The sequence below is a fragment of the Benincasa hispida genome, chromosome 6 (assembly GCF_027475165.1).
Source record: "Benincasa hispida cultivar pf3 chromosome 6, pf3_genome.v1.1, whole genome shotgun sequence".
Classification (NCBI taxonomy): domain Eukaryota; kingdom Viridiplantae; phylum Streptophyta; class Magnoliopsida; order Cucurbitales; family Cucurbitaceae; genus Benincasa; species Benincasa hispida.
The window spans coordinates 45,771,340-45,791,888 of NC_143483.1; the positions used below are offsets into that span (position 1 = coordinate 45,771,340).

At 34.1% G+C, this 20,549-nt stretch overlaps 2 protein-coding genes across 5 annotated transcripts; one reads left to right on the plus strand and one right to left on the minus strand.

Annotated features, from left to right (window-relative positions):
- The first annotated feature begins 4,405 nt into the window (after window positions 1-4,405).
- On the plus strand, window positions 4,406-8,598 carry LOC120079381 (Photosystem II reaction center PsbP family protein). Its single transcript, XM_039033545.2, has 3 exons — window positions 4,406-4,938; window positions 7,243-7,468; window positions 8,170-8,598. Exons 1-3 carry the CDS (start codon window positions 4,626-4,628, stop codon window positions 8,474-8,476), a joined length of 846 nt encoding a protein of 281 aa, XP_038889473.1. The 5' UTR covers window positions 4,406-4,625; the 3' UTR covers window positions 8,477-8,598.
- On the minus strand, window positions 8,541-16,478 carry LOC120079380 (JmjC domain protein JMJ24). 4 transcript variants are annotated; one of them, XM_039033544.2, is made up of 14 exons: window positions 15,856-16,415; window positions 15,676-15,780; window positions 15,180-15,322; window positions 14,973-15,072; window positions 14,713-14,845; window positions 14,560-14,614; window positions 13,674-14,352; window positions 13,207-13,536; window positions 11,213-11,632; window positions 11,055-11,127; window positions 10,617-10,702; window positions 9,334-9,453; window positions 9,061-9,131; window positions 8,541-8,861 (listed from the first exon to the last, which is right to left on the minus strand). In XM_039033544.2, the coding sequence occupies exons 1-14, from the start codon at window positions 16,177-16,179 to the stop codon at window positions 8,762-8,764; spliced, it is 2,739 nt and encodes a 912-aa protein (XP_038889472.1). In that variant the 5' UTR covers window positions 16,180-16,415; the 3' UTR covers window positions 8,541-8,761. The 4 variants fall into 4 exon arrangements, with proteins under 4 accessions (XP_038889472.1, XP_090170757.1, XP_038889471.1 ...); XM_090314631.1 differs by having other exon boundaries at window positions 11,213-11,794; window positions 15,856-16,391; XM_039033543.2 differs by having other exon boundaries at window positions 15,676-16,478.
- Window positions 16,479-20,549: the final 4,071 nt, after the last annotated feature.

Here is a 20,549-nt window from a genome sequence, read left to right on the forward strand (position 1 = left end):
GGAGGATGATTGAGAATGCTAGGATGCTTAATGGTCTTTACTATTTTGATGAAGGTTCTTTTAGCAATAAAATAACTCAAGGTCTTAGTAGTATCAGTTCTTTTTCTGTTAAAGAACAAATTATACTGTGGCATCATAGACTAAGGCATCCCAGTTTTTCTTATCTCAAATATTTATTTCCAAACTTATTTAAGGGAATTGATTGTTTATCTTTTTATTGTGAAAGTTGCATTTTTGCAAAAAAAAAAAAAAAAAAAAAAAAAAAAAACATCGGTCTACATATTTTTCAAAATCTTATAAGGCTTCAAAACCTTTTTATTTAATTCATAACGATGTTTGGGGTCCTAAAATTACGACTCATAGTGGAAAATGATGGTTTGTTACTTTTATTGATGATCATATTCGTTTATCTTGGGTTTATTTGATGCAAAAAAAATCTAGAGTGAAAGACATTTTTACAATATGATTGAAACCCGATTTCAAATCAAATCTGCATTTTACACTCAGATAATGGATCTGAGTACTTTAATGAGTTTTTTGGCGAAGTTTTGAAAGACAAAGATATTATTCATCAGTCTACATATTGGAATTCTACCCAATAAAATGGGATTGCTGAAAAGAAAAATAAGCATTTACTTAAAGTGGCACGTGCTATAATGTTTTCTATGCAGGTTCCAAAATATCTTTGGGGGGAAGCAATTCTCAAAGCTACCTACCTAATGAATAGAATGCCTAGTAAGATCTTGAACTTTAAGACTCTCATCGACTGTCTTAAAAATAATTTCTAACATCTCGCATATATTCTGAATTACGACTCAAAGTTTTTGGGTGTACTACTCCGGTCCAATCTTGATCATAGGGCTGTTAAATGCATTTTTGTGAGTTACTCTTCACCTCGTTAGTGATAACTCACTAATAATGCAACCAAATTTCCACATATTTTGGTAACAATATCAACCAAAGATAGTATATTAAGGTCAAACAGCTACAGTGTTAAAAAAAAAAAAAAAAAAAAAGTCCTAAGTGACTAATTACAACACCTACTCACACAAATTTAAATCAAAATCAGAATATGTGAAATTTAAGAACTTACACAAACTTGTTTTAAATAAATATAAACTCATTTAATTAATAAGTCAAAAGCAAATCACGTACCTCACTCTTTCAAAATTAAGAATCATTTGTATGCCACCATTTTGACCTGTAAAAAACTACTCAACTGAAGGGAGAAGAAGGAAAATAATGTTAAAATCAGAATCTAAATTCCACAACACAAGATAACAAAGTAATCAATAATAGTTTTTTTGAATAAACGAACTTATTAAAATGAAAGAGGTAAAGGAACACACAATAGCATCGAGTGGGAGAGCATTGAGTGGGTTTTGTTATGCGGTAGATTTGGGCAAGCATCGAGTTCTTCACAATGGGGGAGTTCTGGAGTAGATCGAGGATCGAATCAAGACTTGGATCGAGTTCTGGATCGGATCGAGTTCTAGACCGAATCGAGTTCTTCACAGTGGGGATTGAGGATGGAGTTCTGGATCAGATCGAGGATCGAGTTCTGAACCGGATCGAGGATCGAGTTCTGGACCGGATCGAGGATCGAGTTCTGGACCGGATCGAGGATCGAGTTCTAGCATAAAATTTTTACTTTTAGCATGAGATAGTACTTGCAATTACCCATTCAAATGATACCCATAAGAATTAAATTTGAAAGCATGAATGTTCAAGAGTTGATTGAAATCCAAACATAAAACGGGTCTAAAAGGGTGGGAGGATCCAGTCACTAACCTCGAATCATTAGCTTCAAGTGTCTAATAGTTTTGAGAGAGAGACAGAGATAGAGGGAGTTGGTAGACAAAGAGCCAGAGTGAAATCCATAAAACCTAGGAGTTGAAATTGAAACATAAGAGAGGAAGAAGAAGAAGAAAAATGTGTGTTCTTACCTACAAAAGAAAATCTTATTCATCTAACTTGCGAGCCCTAGATTTTGGAGTTGAGGAAATAAAAACTTACAGATGCTATTAAGAGGAAAAAGAAACAAGGTTTCGTCTATCTTCTGAATTTTGGCGCCTAACAGTGGACAATCGTACCATCACCAAGATCGGTGGGGATGGATTTGAGGCCTGGCCCTAAAAAGGGGTAACATGAAGCAAGAGTCCAGATTCAACAAGGTAACTTTAACGTTCTCATTGATGGTGAAGATTGGGTTCTATGAGAAGAAAGAAAAGTTGAGATTTAGGAGAAATAAGGGTTGAGATTTGAGAGAAGGAAGATCTAGGTTTTTTGTATAGAGACGAAGAAAGGAAAGGACAAGAAATAGAGAAAAAGAAAGAAAGGATTTTACGTGTCAGGTGGATAATTCAAAAATTTTAAAGCGCACCCCCAAATTTAGTTTTTAAAAATTTTCGTCTTTTTTAAGGATTCCATAGCCTATTATTAAAAAGGCTATGTCCAGAAGCTTTCATAAGCCCTATTTGTTGTAGTGTCACCCCAACTACCTAAGTTCTCCTTTCTTCTAATGTTTTCAGTGGCTCCACCCATCGACCACTATCAGCGACTAGTGTTGCCACACTTCAAGATTAACTCTTGGTTTCGGCAACCTTCTCCGACGATAACTCCCACGACCAACTCCAACAACCACCTTCATGCGACCAACCCCAATGATCAACTCCGACAACCACCTTTATGCGACCAAATCTAGGCTCCGACAACCACCTCCGACTACAAACTCCAACGAAAATCATCTCTGATGATTAACTCAACGACCACTTTCGTGCGACCAACTGCAATGACCAACTTTAGGATCTAACAACCACCTTCGACGAAGAAAACTGGCAATCAACTCCAATACCACCTTCATGCAACCAACTTCAGGCTCCAACAACCACCTCCAACTGCAAATTCCGACAAAAATCATCTTTGATGATCAACTTCGACAACCACTTTCACGCTACCAACTCTGGGCTTTGACAACAAACTCTGACGACCAACTCCAATAGCACTTCCATGCTACCAACTTTAGGTTCCGACTACAAACTCCAACGAAAATCATCTTCGATGACCACTTTCGCGTCACTAACTCCAATGACCAACTCTCGGCTTTGACAACCACCTCCGACAACCAACTCCAATACCACCTTCATGCGACCAACTTCGGGCTCCGACAATCACCTCTAACTACAAACTCCGGTGAAAATCATCTTCGATAATCAATTTCGACAACCACTTCCGACTATTATAAGACCAATGCCTATTAAAGTATGTTGTAAGGTTGATGATTATATAAATAATAGCATTTTGTCTAAGTTAAATGCAATGCTTAAATGTAGAAAATTGTAAAATATATTTTTATTAAATTGAATTCACTCATGAGTGTTAAGAATATTTGGAAAAGTATTTGTGTAATTGAAAAGTATGTAACAAATTAAAAAAAATAAAATAAAATAAAGTTTTTTTTTCATGAACATTTTCTAGCAAGAATAAGTGAGAAATGGAGATTTATTCTCTTTTGATTCTCTTCTGATCCTCCAAATTCGGAGAACTGAGAGTGAAATTGTTGAATAAATGTGGTGGCATTTCATTGGCTACTAAAATAGTGGAGGAGATTCAATTAAAAAAGAAAAATACAGAGCAACGACAAAAAGAAAAACTTAAGACATCATAGCTCAACTTAGCACCCCAAATAGTCACTTAGAGTTAAAAAGAAACTAAATTCAAAACTTAGGGGTGAAAAAGATAAATAAATAAATAAAATTTTCCCTAATAAAACTATGGACAATTGTCAAAAATAACACTCTTCGTTTCACTTTTCAAAACTAGCACTTTTTTTTTAATTCGTTAAACTAGTCTTTCTCGATCCATCTCGAGCGAGATCGATCATCGAGATTTAGTTAAAAAGTTATTTTTTCTAAATTTATACCAAGATTTCACTCATATCTTTTCAAATTTTCTCCAACTTTAACTATTTTTACCAAATCTTATATCAAATTTTTATATAAATTTTCAAATCTTTACCCTAATTTTTGTTTTCCACAATTATATAAATTTTCAAAGTTTCAAATAAATTTACCAATTATGATTTGACGGATATCAACTGCATTGTGATTTTTAAATTTTGCAAAAAATCAAAATTTGCAAATAAAATTAAGATTTAGGAAAATACAAAATAATCTTGGCATTAATTTGTCCGAGATTTTCACCCTAAATATATATAATCTCGGTTAAATTTTGTCGAGATACATCAAGATATCCCAAATCTTAATTTTTAGATTTAATATAAAATTTAGAAAGATTATATAATATTTAGAAAAATTGATAGATTATCAGTGTTAAGATTTTATCGAAAAAGTCTAAAACAATGAAAAAATTAAATATTTATGCAAATTTCGATGATCGATCAAATGAGATGGATGGAGAAAAATTACAACAAATAGTTCTAAAAATATGTACTAATTTTGATAGATGAAAACTTGTAGAATTTATTTATGACAATTTTACTAAAACTATCCTGGGAGAGAGACTTATGGATAGAGGGGGACAAAACCGATAAATATAATCAAATAGGTTTTCTATTTTCCCTCTCCAGAAAGAACTGTCGAAGTGGGAAATTTAACTCATAAGGAATGGCGTTGAGTCGCTGCTTTTCCGGCAGCCGAATGATGAATTTCCCGCGGAGCACAATATCGGCGCAGTGGCCATCCGACGACCCAGCCGGAAAATCTGCGGCGGAGGAATTCACGCCGCTGGCAGTCACGTTTCGGCGGAGGCTGATTGTTGGGATCGGATCGGCTTCTCTGGTGGCCGTTGGCGCAAATTTCGCCGGCGTGACGAGCTTTCTGCTCGGTCTGTCGCCGGAAAACAGTCGGCGATTGAGACTTGATGTTGTTTATCCAATTGGAGGCTACAGTCGGTGCTTGGATGCCAATGAAGGATTTGGTCAGTTCCTTCTTCGCTTCTCCAACATACAAAGTTTCTCTTTGGATAATTTAACTTTTTTTCTCTCTTGAAATTTCTCTCTTTACGTTGAGTGAGGTCATAAATAAAAATATACATAAACTAATCTTAATTAAATTACTGTAGTTTAAAATTTGTTCAAATTAAACTCATGTATTTTTAAAATTTTAATTTTAGTCCCTAAGTTTATTTGTTATGTAATTGATTAAATAATAATAATAATTCTATATACGAAAAACACAATATGTTTCTAAGATTTAGAGTGAAAAAGGCTAATAAATAAAAAATAAATAAATAAATAAAAATAAACGTGAAGGATGGAGTAATTTTTTTTTTTAAAGATGTTATAATTAAAGTGTGGGGTGGGGAATCAAACCTCAAACCACGAGGTTGATAATATGAACACTATGTCAAGGATGAAGTAAATTTAAGATTAAGTACGAATGCTGAAGTTTACTATTTGAAAGTACAAAAAAAAACTAAAAGCCTAAACTACACAAAATATCACTTTATGTCAAAAGTATTCGTAAACTTACAAAATGAGTTCAAATATACATTTAGTCTAAACTACACAAAATATCACTTTATGTCAAAAGTATCCTTAAACTTACAAAATGAGTTCAAATATACATTTAGCCTAAACTACACAAAATATCACTTTATGTCAAAAGTATCCTTAAACTTACAAAATGAGTTCAAATATACATTTATCATTAGTATAGAGGGAAACTGTTAGTGTTTTGTGTAAAAAATACTACTTAATTTTTCGAAGTTCCAAAAATACCCTCAAACTTAAAAATTAAAAATAAAGATATATGAACAAAAAAAAAAATACCCTTACAGATACATGAACATAAACCTGCTTGACATTTATTTATCTAAGAGATAATAAATAAATGAGTAAAAATGCATACTTCATGTAAGATAAATGACCTATAATAAGAAGAGAATGATGAAAACATAAAAAGATTTTATTACATTAGTAATTGAGTATGTGGTAATAGTTAAACAAATTTTTTTATTTGACTATTTATCGTTTTAGTATATTTTAAGAGATAATTTAGATTTTGAAATTTTGTGAGATTTTATGCTTTTAACTTACAACTTTATTGTTTATTTTGATTGTAAGAATGGGGAAAATATGAGAATAATGATGGTATTTATATGGAAAAAAATGATGATGTCTATATAATTTGTTTTAAAATTGGTTATTTTCAAACTCAATAAAACTACAAATAAATTGTCATCCTACTAACAATAGGAACATTTTTTAAACTTTTATTTTTAAAAAAATTAACTTAATTTTTCAATAAGATATTAACAATTTTTTTTCATATACTAATAGTGAAGGTATTTTTAAACTTTTCTTGTAAGTTTAATGGTATTTTAAAAAAATTTGAAAGTTTGAGGTTATTTTTTAAACAAAACTTTAATGGCTTCCTTCTTTCTGAAACTAATGATAAGAGTATCTTTTTAACTATTTTTGATCATTTAAGTATATTCTTTAGATTTGTAAAAGTTCAAGAGGATTTTTAACACAAAATACAAAATTTAAAAACATTCTTTATGATTTAGCCAAACTAAAATTGATATCATCCTCATATAGGTTGATAATGCTTAGATTAGCACATAAATTTAAGGTTAAGTTACATAAAAATAACAATAATAATAAAGTTTCGTGTCCCTCAACTATTAGAGGTGTCAAATTTCGATTTTGTATCTAATAAATTTTTAAACCTTAAATTATAACTAATAAATTCCTAAAAAAATGATTTTTTAAAAATTATTTAATCTGTTTAAGAGTAAATATAAATTTTATGCCTAATGAAATCTTAACTTCCATTTTTTGTGTCTAAAGTCTAAACACAAACTTCAGTGCAAGAATTAAAATTTATAATTTAACTAAACAATAAATGGACTTCCGTTCATTTTCAATAGATCCATATATTTTAATGTGGTAATTAATGTGTGTAAATAACAATCATTTCTTATATTGAACTTTTAACAACCATTTATTATGTATCATCACAAAGGCAATAATTCTGTCTAAATATTATCTCAGGCTTTGAACTTTTAACTTGGGGAAAAAACGCTGTTTTTAATCATTGGCACTATTTTTTTGGTAGATCTGTAAAAAAATACTTAAACAAACACGAGTCAGGTGGTACTTTTTATATTGTGCTATATATGTAAAGAATACTCCTAAAGTCCTAACGGATTGCATCTTATGGTTTTTTTCATTATCACTGCGCACTGCCTAAAAGTTTATGTTTAAGGAACATCCAGAGTTCATATACCCGGCGAGTTGGGTAGGCGACCAGAGGTTGCTGTATCGAGCAGCTGAAAAATCGGAATATGAACGATCACTGGACCCTCCACCCTTGACTGGTTCCACCATGGATCGTCGTCGTCGTCAGAATGTCAATGAGCCAGTGGTTGCATTTGGTCCTCCGGGATCGAGTGGAGAGCTCAATGTTAGCGTCATTGTGTCTCCGGTACCTCTTGATTTTTCGTAAGCTATCTAACTTATCTATGATTACTTCAAACCTATGACTTAAGTCCTACCAAGCAAATGGGAATTCAAACTCCTTCAACCCTTTCCAGATTCTAAAATACAAGGTAGGAATTGATCAAAACGTCCTAGATTTAAGACATTTCAAAACCCTTAAAAGATGTTTAATTCTAGTTAATGAATTCCGAGGATGATTAATCTGGATTTGTATAATCTATTTGATCGTAAAGGAGTTGGGTTATAAAAACCAAGGTGCATAGAGCCTATGTTTGATTCGTGAGTTCATGATTCATAAAATTATAAGGTAGTGTGTGTGTATAAGTGGGCATCATAGACTTCAATTCGCTAGCAAACTCGCTAACTAAACATAAACTCGACTTCTTCAACTTCAGTTACACATGACTAACATGTTAACCAAACACTTCTTGTTCCTGAGAGAGACCAAAACAAGGTAAAGCTAAATAGAATGTTCATTCAAGATTCAGTGTTGTAATGTTCCAATCGTCAGATCTCGTCTTAGGTTCTGGATTTCTATACACTACACATTTAAAACGAGATAGTTCAAAACGAAATGAACCTACAATGATAGCAGCTCTTAATCGATTGCCTCAATAGTTAGTTCTAGTAGGGCTTACCGAATTCAAATGAAATTTGATTCTATATAGGGGTTTTTTTTTTCTGTTCTTTGGATTACTACACAGAATTGAAGCATTTGGAGGTCCAAATGAAGTAGGGGAAGCTGTGATCAGGACTATTACAAGGGCCAGCAAACGCTCTGATCTTAAAGGAACCTTGATACAAACAACTCTGAGAGAGGATTTGCTAGGCAAATACTATGAACTGGAATTTAAAGTGGAAAGCTCCTCGTTTCGGAGGCACAACATTGCAGTTTGTTGTGCTCGTCGGGGCAAATTATATACACTGAATGCCCAGGCACCTGAATCAGAATGGCTAGGTCTAAAATCAGAGATGAAGACAATTGCCAATTCTTTTTGCCTCTCAGCTTGAAGGTTGTTATGTGGTATTACTGTGGGGTGGGATTTCGGAATTTTTTGGAGAGGGTACTGCAAAATTTAGAACAATGTAAAACTCATTATCTTGCCATTTATAAAACTATATTGGAGATGTTACAATGTTTCTACATCAGGCTAAATGCCTAAAACATATTTTGTTAGTTGGTATGTGCACAAGATCTCACTACTGCACGCATTGGTATGTAGAGGTTTTCGGGTCAAGTAGTGAGTTTCGGTAAATATACTCTTTCAAATCTATAATACAATAAATATAAACAAACTAAGCACAACTTATCTGCCTTTGCTTTGTCATCTTCTCCAAGTTCTCAGAAACAGCAGCAGTCAAATTAGGGTCCCCAACTCCGAGTTCTTCACTTAATCTAGAAGAATTGACAAACAGAAGGACTTCAAGTAGATGTGGAGAATAATAAGGAAAATATATAGAGTTTACTTCATGTTCATGAGAAAATTTAGCATTTAGGTTTATTCCCAAAATCAGTATAATTCAACAGTTTATTTTCTCATACTGATAAAAGATTATACAACAAGAACTAAAGTTTCAAGGACAGAGCATCTCACTTTGGATCGAGCACCAATTTCTGTACTTCTTTGATAACTGAGCTTGCTGCATAAAGTGAGATTTTTCCAACCTACACCAGACCCCAGACCAACATAGGAAAACAAAAAATGAGATACGAATAATATTAAAAAAGAAGACCAAAAGGAGTTATAAGACCGTCAATTGGTCCATGAGATTAATCAAGGTGCTTATGCACGTAAGTTGCCTCGAACACTCATGAAAATATAAAGAAAATGGACCAAATTAAATTCAAATTTTTCCTCGTCTCTGACCTCCAGCACTTGCAGTTTTGCTTCATGATCATTAGGAAGACACCTGATATCTGCAGCCATTCTTGCAGCCTCACCAACACTTTCAGGAGATAAGAAGTCAAGACCCAATTGGACATTGGACTGCAAAGTATACAGTAAACAAATCATAAGAGTCATATTGCCCAGAAATATGACGATAAAACAGGCTAAAATTAGATTTTTACTTTACACATCTAAAGAGTAAACAATCATATTTTGATAACTCTACTCCTGTGACTAGTGATCAAATTACCATGAGTTATCACAAGTAAATATCACCTAGTAATTCAAAATTGCCTGTCAAGATGGCCTGGGAGGCAATTTGGAAACCAACGAGGCTTACCATCAAATTCTAAGAAATACAAACTTCAGGACTTCAATATTCAGTGTTCACAATATAGGAATATTGATTCAGTTAATAGAAATGGACCTGTACGCTTCAAAAGAACTAAAAAGAATAAAACTTCCTTGGAAACAAATAAGTTACACCCATTCCCATATCCCAAAAAAAATGTCTTTTCCCTAGTTAAAATAGTTAAGTCGAACTGTGAGCTCAAGAATCAAGATGTAGTTACTGAATTGCTGTGTGTTGTACATTTTTTTAAGTGTTCGAGGAGGGAGGCTTAACGTGAATTTTCAGATAGGTAGTATTTGCCTTTTCTTTAAATTGAAAGAAAAGAAAGAGAAAGAGAAAGAAAGAAAGAAGACTTTCATTGAAAAATATGGAAGAAGATACAAAGGCACATACAAAACAAGCTCACCAAAAGGGAGCCCCTGCCCGAATTACAAGAGGATCCCAATCTAAGAGAATGAGACCAAGCTAGTAGTATTTGAAGTTTTAGATAATGCTTTTAACCCTTTAAAATCACTCATCCAATTTTTCTACAATTAAAAGTAGTTTCTGAAATTCTAAAAACAGATAAAAAGCATTTAAGTGCTCTTAGATTAAACATTTAATTAATTTTCTTCCATTACTTAGAAAACAAGTGTTTCACTTAAGAGCAAATTTTTCAAGAGGCAATTCAAACTCGCCCTTATTCTACAAGTCCTCAAATTTATTGAAGTTCAAGAATGTAGATCCTTCATTTACCAATAGGGAAATAAAAGTTTAGTATTCAAAATTTCACAAGGATCAAGCTAGGCATCATTGCACATTTGCTTCTTATTTGATGAGTAGTTTGGCCTCATTTGTGGAGAGGCAGTTGATAAATGTTTTGACCAGAATAACTGTCCTAAATCAAATGGTAAAGAAACAGATAAACAACCTGAAGATTCATGACTTGAAAAGGGCATCCTGAAGGGACAAAAACGGCTTCACCTAAACGCTGCACAAATGTCCAAGGCTCTACCCCTGAAAGAGACATGCATGTACAAAGATTATATGGGAGAGGAACTAAGATGCATTGGTGAAACATTTGTTCAATTTCATTTCTGTGCAAAGCAAAGAGAGAGAGAAGAAGAAGAGGGGAAAAAGATAATACAAGGGTGGTTATCTCAAGTTCAGAAAATACGCTCTTGAAGAGAATCTATCTTGTGGTTTAGAAATGGCCAACATCTATAATTTATCTTCACTCCCCTTAAAATTAAACCCACTGGCTCCTTATTGTAAACATAATTGATGCAAATTTAAACAATGACTGTACAAAAAGCATTTTCTCTCTCAGATGCACAAGGAAAGCTTAAGAAAATCAGACGAAGTTTACCGAATTCAGCTTTCAATTTCCCTTTATGATGTCCATCGAGGTACAATGCTCCGTCATAAAGAGGCCGCATAATCTGACACAAGGAAATTGCAAGTGAAATCATTTACAAACTTTTTCTGCAATATTTAAAAATGAGGGGGAAGGGAGGAACAACTTACAAGATCATTGTTTATGTTGACAGGCTTCCTAAATTCCTTCCAATGTAGTCTTAAATACTCAGTCAATTTGGGAACATCCTTCCGCCGAAAGACATCCCAAACAACTGCTGAACAACTTTTTTCAGAGATATCTATATCTGACATTTTGGAGTTCGCAGATTGTTCATCAACACTATTAGATTCCATCTTCTGACTCAACATTGCAAATTCTGTCTCTCCTTCAACCCTAGCCTCATCCTCATCCTGCAACCCAAGACCATGGACTAATAGGTCTGCTGATCTCCCGTCACCAGAACACAATTCTTCGTCACTATGCAACTCATTCACCACAGATTTCACGTTGGCATTTTCAGTGCACTCAATATCAATCCCTTGAGCATCTTTAGGCTTCACTGAATGAGTATGAACCAATAAATATACCTGACCACAGCACAGCTCAGCAATGTGAATCCATTTTGATCCATCATGGTGATTCATGCACTCCTTGAAGACACACACGCACGCGAGTAGAAGCACTAACAATTGTTCTTCAATTTCCATCATTCTTATAAGAAGACTAAGATGAGGACAACCTGAATATCTCTTTTTTTTAATGAAGATACAATTTCAATGATTGATGATATAAAGGAGTAAGGCTCCAAACACCTATTAGTGATTTGTTTAAAACAAAGATCTCCAATTGGAAATTAAATAAGACATGTTACGACGAACAAAAGTGGGTGTGTTGTTTTACACCAAAAGACAAAGCAGGCAGAAAAAAGCACAATTGATAGTCAACCATAAAACTTGTTTAGTACCACCAAAAGGATGGTCCACCAAAACAAAAGCGAGAATATTGAAAATGTTATTAGGGAATGTTAATGACCAGCCAAAAGCCTAAAAAAAATAGTGTTTGGTGCATGCATGGCTTGAAACAGCGTTTGTTGTCTTATAATGGACGAGCTCTTATTACATTTGTCCTTTCAAGATCAGGGTCATATTCTGTCAGTTTTTCTTTTTTCCTTTTTTTTTTTTTTTGGCTATTTTATAAAGTATTTGGCTCTGTTCTTTTGGGTGGTTTTTTTGTTTCTTTTTTTATATTCGTGAGTGTTCGGACCCGCTCACACGCACCACGACTAATCTCACGGGACAAGCCGTCTAACCCTATAACATTGAATGTCAAGGAAACTCATAGGATATTAAATCCTAGGTAGGTCATCACCATGGATTGAACGCATGACCTCTTAGCCCTTTATCAAGGGAATGCTCCCTTATTTACCACTAGGCCAACTCATGATAATTCTGTTGGGTGGTGTTTTTGTTTGCTGATTTTGTATTCTTTCATTTCTTCTCAATGAAAGCCCGGTTTCTTTGAAACACACACAAAACATGTTGCTGTACTCCTTAATTTCACATAGAACGTTACTAAAGGGAAACAAAAATAAGTCCAAATGTCATTCATAAAATTCAATTTCTTCATGATAACAAATTGAGTTCTGAAGTTAACAAGTCTAACCCAACTGGTCTTCCCCGAAAAAGCCTAGACCACCTCAAGTTACTACTAAAATCTTCTTAACCAGATAACCATAAAATAGAAATTGAATGAGACATCTCAAAAATAGCTTTTACCAGCAGAAATTCTACAACATTCCTCATAAATGAACGGTGCTTCTAGCTTTGCAACCTACAGGCTGTATGTATTATAATTCTTATTGAGATAGATTACAATATGGAAGGAAACAAATCAAAACTCTATAATATAAAGAAAATTTTTGGTAACATCTCCTTGATTAGGTCAAAACTCAAAGTAAACATTAAATTTCATAATTACGAACTTGCTATCTACAATTATTATAAAGGCAAATGCAAACTCAAAGAAACAGTCTCCTCCAATCCACAAAAGCATATAGCAACACCCAACGAAGTTATGTTTATGTGACGTTTTCAATATTGGCTCTAAACACATTACTATGCATTGCAAACAAAGACATGTAGGGAAATTTAAGAAAACTAACCATGTCACGCATGTTGATACTAAGATTAGTCGCAGAATCACCTGCACTAGGCTCCTTAGAGGCTCCATAACTTATAAAAATCTTAGGCCCCACATCATTTTGTAAAGAGTAATGTGGCAATTTTGCTGCAACATTAAGAAGTCCCCATTTGGAATGAATATACTCAAGTAAAGGTAATTTAACAATGAATTCAGGCCTCTGGTACAAAATAAAGTCTTCAGATTCACTGGGGGAAGGCCAGTCTTTCAACTTCAATATTTCTGGCCTGCCACTTTCCGAGATACGACCATCAAAGTATCCTTCGATGAACTGATGAAGCTCAATTTTGACCTGCCATAACAAAAGGTATTTCATCATACAACATCAGTGACTACATTTCATCTACAGCATCAGAGAGGAGCTAATATGATCATCGAGCATGATGATCAATGGGCTATGAGTTATGACCTCTAGTTATAATAACCTACCTCAGACTGGTCTGAGCAATTGATGGCCTTCACTAATTGATTCTCGTATTTCATTCCCTCATCAGTCTTACCCCGAATTCCTCTCCAGATAACCTCTGGATCCCAGCTTGCAATGGACGAACTATCAAAAACCTGCCTGACAATAATGGGTTTTCCGCTGGCCCAATGTTTTCTGAAATCCCTGATTCCGTTAAATTTAATGTCTGATGATGTTGGGCAATATAAAAAATTATCGCTGCTGTTATCTCGATGAGCACAATGCAAAAAGTTGGGATCATCCGACTCTGCTTCTGGTAAAGTTCCGAAATCATGAACCCTACAGCCACCAACCATTTCCTCAACATTTTTAACCAGTTTTGCAACCCAGTTCATTTTAAAAATCCGATTCAGGTTTAACTGAAAATAACCACAGCCCCCATATTCCCTTGGAGGACAAGGTATATTGCCATCACAATCAGCTTTCCAGTAGAGGATTTTATCTGAGAATTTCAATCTCTGTCTGTATTGTCGTTCAAACAAAGGTTTCTGGCCCATCATACCATTCCCATTATCTCCCAAGCCTCCACCATTTCCCGAGGTGGATGCTTCACGTAGATCTTGACAGCAACTGAGGCATAGATCATAGTAGCAGTTTGGACAATGCCGATGATAATCAATAATAGGTATCCTGCAAAAATTGCTGAAAGACAGATGAAGCTTTAGTTTAATCTTTAAAATAAATAAATTTATAAATATCTGAAAAATCCAACAGATGATTTTACTAGAAATAATTAAAAATAACTGACTAATCAAAATATTTTCTTCAACAAATTAGCAGGAAAGAAATGATATGCAGATATGCTAGAATTGACTGTTTAAAAACATTGAACACGTGAATAAAAATTACCAGCACATCTGCTCATCTGCATTCAACTTTGCTCTAAGAAGAAGCATCTCATCTCCTGGAATATGCTCAAATAGTGTAAGGGTGGAATAGCAGTGAAGAACCTTCAATAGCATCAAATTCAACATGATAATGATATATTATCAAAAATCATACCTAGGATCCGTTTTTCAAGTTCCAATTCAAAGCATTGTTGAATGTGGATCTGTTTGATAACAGGTAGTACAGATGACAATAGACAACAGAGATATTGCAACCTGTCTAAAACCGGTATTTCCCTTATTCTTACCTATATCAGATAAAAGAAAAATATATTAAAAAAAATGAGACCTAGCTCTGCGGAACTATATCAATCTTCCAAAAGGTAATGATTCTCAATAACTCAACAGCTTAAAATCCCTCCAATTCAAGTATACCTTAATCAAATTACCACCACGCAGACACACTCTGCAGTTACAAATACCTCTACATGCAGGGCAAATTTTTTGAATTTCCTCCAATGGTATATCCAAGTACCTACAAAATATCAACAAAGGACCTCAAAGTGATGATGAGGGTAGAAAACACATCCTCCAGAAAGAGGGGGGCCAGTTGAAAAATAACAATTAGAGAAATATACCAACCATTTAGAGATGCAATTACTGCAATATCCTCTCCTATCACACCTGAGACACCAGATTACTCCATCTCTTTCATTCCTTCGACATTGATGACACGTCTGCCCACCAATCTCCTCAGAGGAATTGGTGCTTGCATCAGAGTACTCCTGTAGATTGTTGGAACAAACATCACATGCTGATCCAGCTCCCCCACCCAAAGTAAGCAGTTGAAGAAAAAACACACACACACAAGGGAATTGCTACTAGACAACAATCGGTCTTGCCCGTCCAGAACGATTTCACTCGTCTTCATGTTTTATCCTTAGTTAAACCTCAAAGTTCACAGGGGTCAAATTGATAGCAAGAAAATAGAAACAATTTAGAAATTTTATGTGCTCTAGTCCGGAAAATAAGGAACGAATTAGTCCTACAGATACGAGTTACTCGATAATCCCCTCATCCGCACTAACAGTTCAATTGTTTAAAGAAGTTAAAGAGTAAATAATGCAGCAAAGCTCACCGTCGTGGCATTAGCATCAAAGCTTTTTTGCGACAAATTCCTCGAAGAGTCCGCAGCAGTTGTCTTATAAGGCCTCCAACTCTCTTCATACGGCGACAAATCTCTCTGCGAATCATCATGCTTTGAGGAAATACGCAAAGGCAAACTCCTAGTAGGTGGAGTATCAGGCGAGTACCGAACCTGACTCTTCGACGACTTCTTCCCGGGATGAGATTGTTCAGCAATCCTACCACTCGAGAGAGGTGCATCGAAATCATCACTCTTATCTTCCAAGTAGAAATCACTTTCCTCCAACGATTTCCTCTTCGCTTTCTTCAAGTGCGCTCTCATTGCAGAATTCGCCGCCCTTTTCTTCGCTTGAATATAGTGCTTCTCGCACACTGTTTTGTCCGGCATAGACATGGCGGTACACCGCCATTGTTTACCGTCGGACCTCTTGCACCGTAAATCGTCTGGAATTCCAACGTCCTCGCCGTTTGCAGAAGTTGATCGTGGAAGATCCATTGAAGGAACTGGCCTCGTGGAATTCGAGGCGCAGGTTGAATCGGAGGAAAGTGGAGATGAAACTAGGGTTTTGAATTTCGGGATTTTGTGTTTGTTGTGAAGCGTTGAGGCAGCGAGCTGTTCAAGACCCGCCACTGCCAGAACAAAGTCACCAGAATTTACTTCCTTCGTTTGTTTTTTCCGCGAAAAAAGAAAAAAAAAAAAAAAAAAAAAAAAAAAGAAAAGAAAAGAACCCAAATGGAAAGAATGAGATAAAAATTTATGTTGATATATACTTTCTTATTATTCCTAAAAATTCTATCTAGCGCAATTACCCAGAAAAGGAATACATACGAAAAGAACAGCACCATTATAGATTTAGTCAAGCTAATAGATATAAATTTTAAATTTTATGTGCAACAAGAAGTCAGCTCAACTTGGCATCTATATATTTACTGAGATCATATTTTAAAAAAATTAAATTTCATATCATTTTTAAAAAATAAATTTATAGCATAGAAATAATTTTTTACATAGAAAAAAAATGTCAAACCATTTAAAAAAATAGCAAAAAAAAAATATTGATGGACTTTTATCAATCTTTATCAATGATAAACTTGTATCAATTTCTATCACTGATAGATCAATGATATTAGTAGACTTCTATTAGTTTCATCACATTGATAGACGTCAGCCTCTATCAAGAATAGACTTATCAGTTTATGTCATTGATAGACAATAATAGACTTCTATCAGAGCTATATGTGATAAACATTTATAATAATGTGTATCACAACTATAATTAAATTTTGTTATTTGTGTAAATATTTTTTCTTATTTTATATTTCTGAAAACCCCTATCATAGATCAATTAAATATTAAACTTTATATCATTTTTAAAAAATTAAATATTAAACTTTGTATTAAACTTGTTTAGAAAAATAAGGGCAAATAGCAATTTATATCCCTAAACTTTGGGGATTATATCATATATGCTATTAAACTCTCACTAAAGTGTCCTAATATTTGTTTAACATCTTTACTCAAGTTTGTTTCGGTTAATTAAACAACCTAAGTCTAGGTTTTTATCTAAGTATAACGTTTATATTTGGATTAATCTACAATGTCTATGTGATAAACCAATTTTAAAATCTCTCACTGTTCACGTATTGCTTATAAAATCGATTAACAACGCTCAATTATTCGGCCATAATCCCCAAGTAGGAGGTGTTCCGTAGACCGTCAACTTAAATACCCCCAGCCTTAGACAGGGTTATATATCGATTTAGTTTGTAACCATATTTTACAAGATGTCGACCTACTTTAACTATTAAAACAGATGATTAACCTACATGAGCATGCAACTTATTTTTGTTATGGATTTTAAATGTCTAACCCAGTTATATAACAATTTACAAAATTTTAGACATGCTAAGCATCCATAGCATGCATCAAAGGCATTCAACATTTAATATAACCTTTATATTAAAACATTTGAAACCCTATACATGCATACTATATATTATCACTTTATAACATACTTTTAATGCACCTAACATGCTTCCTATGGTGGGATTTTAAATCTATATGGCATACTTTATGCACATACAAGATTTATTTAATTATAATATACATCACATGCATAAATAATTAAACACAAACTGATATGGTTGTAATTTTGACATTTTCAAGCAAGCAAAGGCCTAATTATTACAAAAACAACAAAAAACTAGCTTCAAAACATTTATAGATTGCTCGAACTGCCTTGAACCGGACCCGGACCTCTCGAACCGGACATCCAATGCTCAAGATTGTGTTGAACTGGGCAAAAATCATCGAGTACCATCAAGCATCGAGTATGCCCTCAAGCACCATCGTGCATCGAGTATTTCACTAAATATCATCGAGTATGCCATCGAGTACTATCGAGTATGGTATCATGCATCGAGTATTTCAAAAAATACCATCGAGTTGCTCATCGAGTATGGCATCGTGCATCAAGTTTTGGAGCATCGAGCATCAAGTATTGGGCAGTGACTGAAAATCCAGTTCCTACTGTTTGACCTTCTTCACTTCTTTCTTCAATTACATCCTAATTGAGACTCTAATGACTCCAAACGAATTACAAACACTTAAACACACATTAAAGCCCATAAAAAAAGAGCCAATACAAGAATTACAACATAACTGGAGAGAAAACAATGCCAAAACTCATAAAAACTATATTAGTTTATCATTGTCATACAACTTATGAAAACCACCCACCATGCCAATATTAAATAGAATTGAATGCTTAAATGATACTCTAATACCAATTGTTGGGTTAAGGAAGCAAGCAGCGGAAGCAAAACAGGATCATAAGCATTCTAATTCATTAATTTTGACTCAAAAAACAGTATGCTTATAAACTAAAAAGAGGGTTTCAATACTAACCTTTGAAGATTCCCTTGAATCACAAATTCCCGCTACAATTCTATCTTCCTATGGATGTGAACCACCACAAGGTCTTCCCCAGTATCCTCTTGGTGCCTTAGATTGAGTTGTGAGACTTAAAATAAGCTTGAATTAAGGAATAAAGGAGAGGAGGTTCTGGTTTTTCAGCTCAAAACCCAGTTTTCAACTCTTGAAACTTTCAGCTGAAACACCTCTAATGCATGCCCATTCCACTCAAAATTTCAGCTTTATATTGCATGACTTTCATGCAACTAACAGCCTTGCATGAATCATAACTCATGCTTGTGAATTTGAGCTGGAAAGCTTGGTGGTTTAGTGACTAAGGTACTAACACCTAAAGTAGGAAAACCCCACTTTTTCCATTTCTAATTTTCTTCTTTTTTCTTTTTAATTTGAAATTTATTTTCAAACTAAAACTTAATTTCGGTTTTTTAATTCAAAAAACAAAACTGAAATTTTATTAATTTTACAAAAATTAATTCAAAATTATTTTTTTTCAAAATTAATAATTAATTTTTAATTAAACAAATTAATTAATTCAACTGATTTAATATAAAATATTAAATTAATTTAACACAAATTCCACCACCATGAATCTTTATTCATGAATTTAATCTTTAAATCATATTTAAATATTAATTGATTCTCCAATTTAGTTTAATTCCAAAATTAAACGTGTAATTATTGAAGGGACTCTTAATGAAGAGCATCCATGAGTGCATTCAGATCTTTCCGATTTCATTGTGACCGAAATACAACATATACATTCCAACAGATAGTTATGCAAATTAACACTAATTAACGGCATACTTCGAACAATAAAAATACAAGGAAAATAGTTCTCATATTAGTTGAAGATTCTCTTCAAACGTCGAACTCAGAAGCAGCGGAAGCACCTCTACGTGAACTCTATCACCCGACAAACCAGTTGGCAGCAACAGCACATCGTCTACACGAACGGCAGCAACTCGATCAAGCATGAACAAGTAAATAGTGGGGACGACACCACCAATTGAAGCCCTTGGTATTCTCGGAGTGAGAATCCAAAGTGTGGTCTTTAGTGAATTTGGTAAAGGTCGGAGAAAAGACAAATCGTGTAGACGATAAGCAAGTAGGAGAGAAAGAGCTATCGTATAGCAAGAGTGTTTATCGTTTAGAAGAAGCTACACGATCGTGTAGGTTTTACTAAGTGGTCGTTTAATAAAAGGTAGACGGTCGTTTAGAAAACGCGGCATGTTATGTGATCGTTTAGGAAAGCTAAGCGATCGTTTAGGGACAGGCATGCGATCGTTTAGGTGCTGGTGTGCGATCGTTTAGACAATGTGTAACTATCGTATAGGCTCTAAAGCTAGGCGATCGTTTACGTTTTCACACCGATTGCGAATTTTTTGAACCTTTTGCAAAATGAAACAAATTTTCATTTTATTCTTCGTTTACAATAACCGACTTCAGATTCTCCCACTAACGCACGACCGAGAGAAGTTTTCGGCCAATTATCATATAATTAATCAATTTAATAATTAATGAATATAATCATATTATATTCTTACTCTATGGTTTGATATCACATATCTACTATAGTAATTTATCCTCCACTTGATATAAATCATATTTATATCTAATTTCCTCTAAAATAATGTATCTCATACATTTAGTCAATTATATCATATATAATTAACTAGTCCAATTATATCATATATAATAGAACTCCCTCTTGTCAATTTGAACATTTCAAACTGACCCAGACACTGATTCTCAACTTTATCCAAGCTACCCAGGGGACCTAATGGACCTGTGACTCGAAGCTCCAACGGTATGTCAATAGCTAATTAAACTTTTTAGCCATGAGATCCACCATCCGTTAACTGTCAGGCATTCTACTAAAGACCAACAGTTGAACTCTTCTTACCACAGATATATTTCTGTGTCCATCAGAT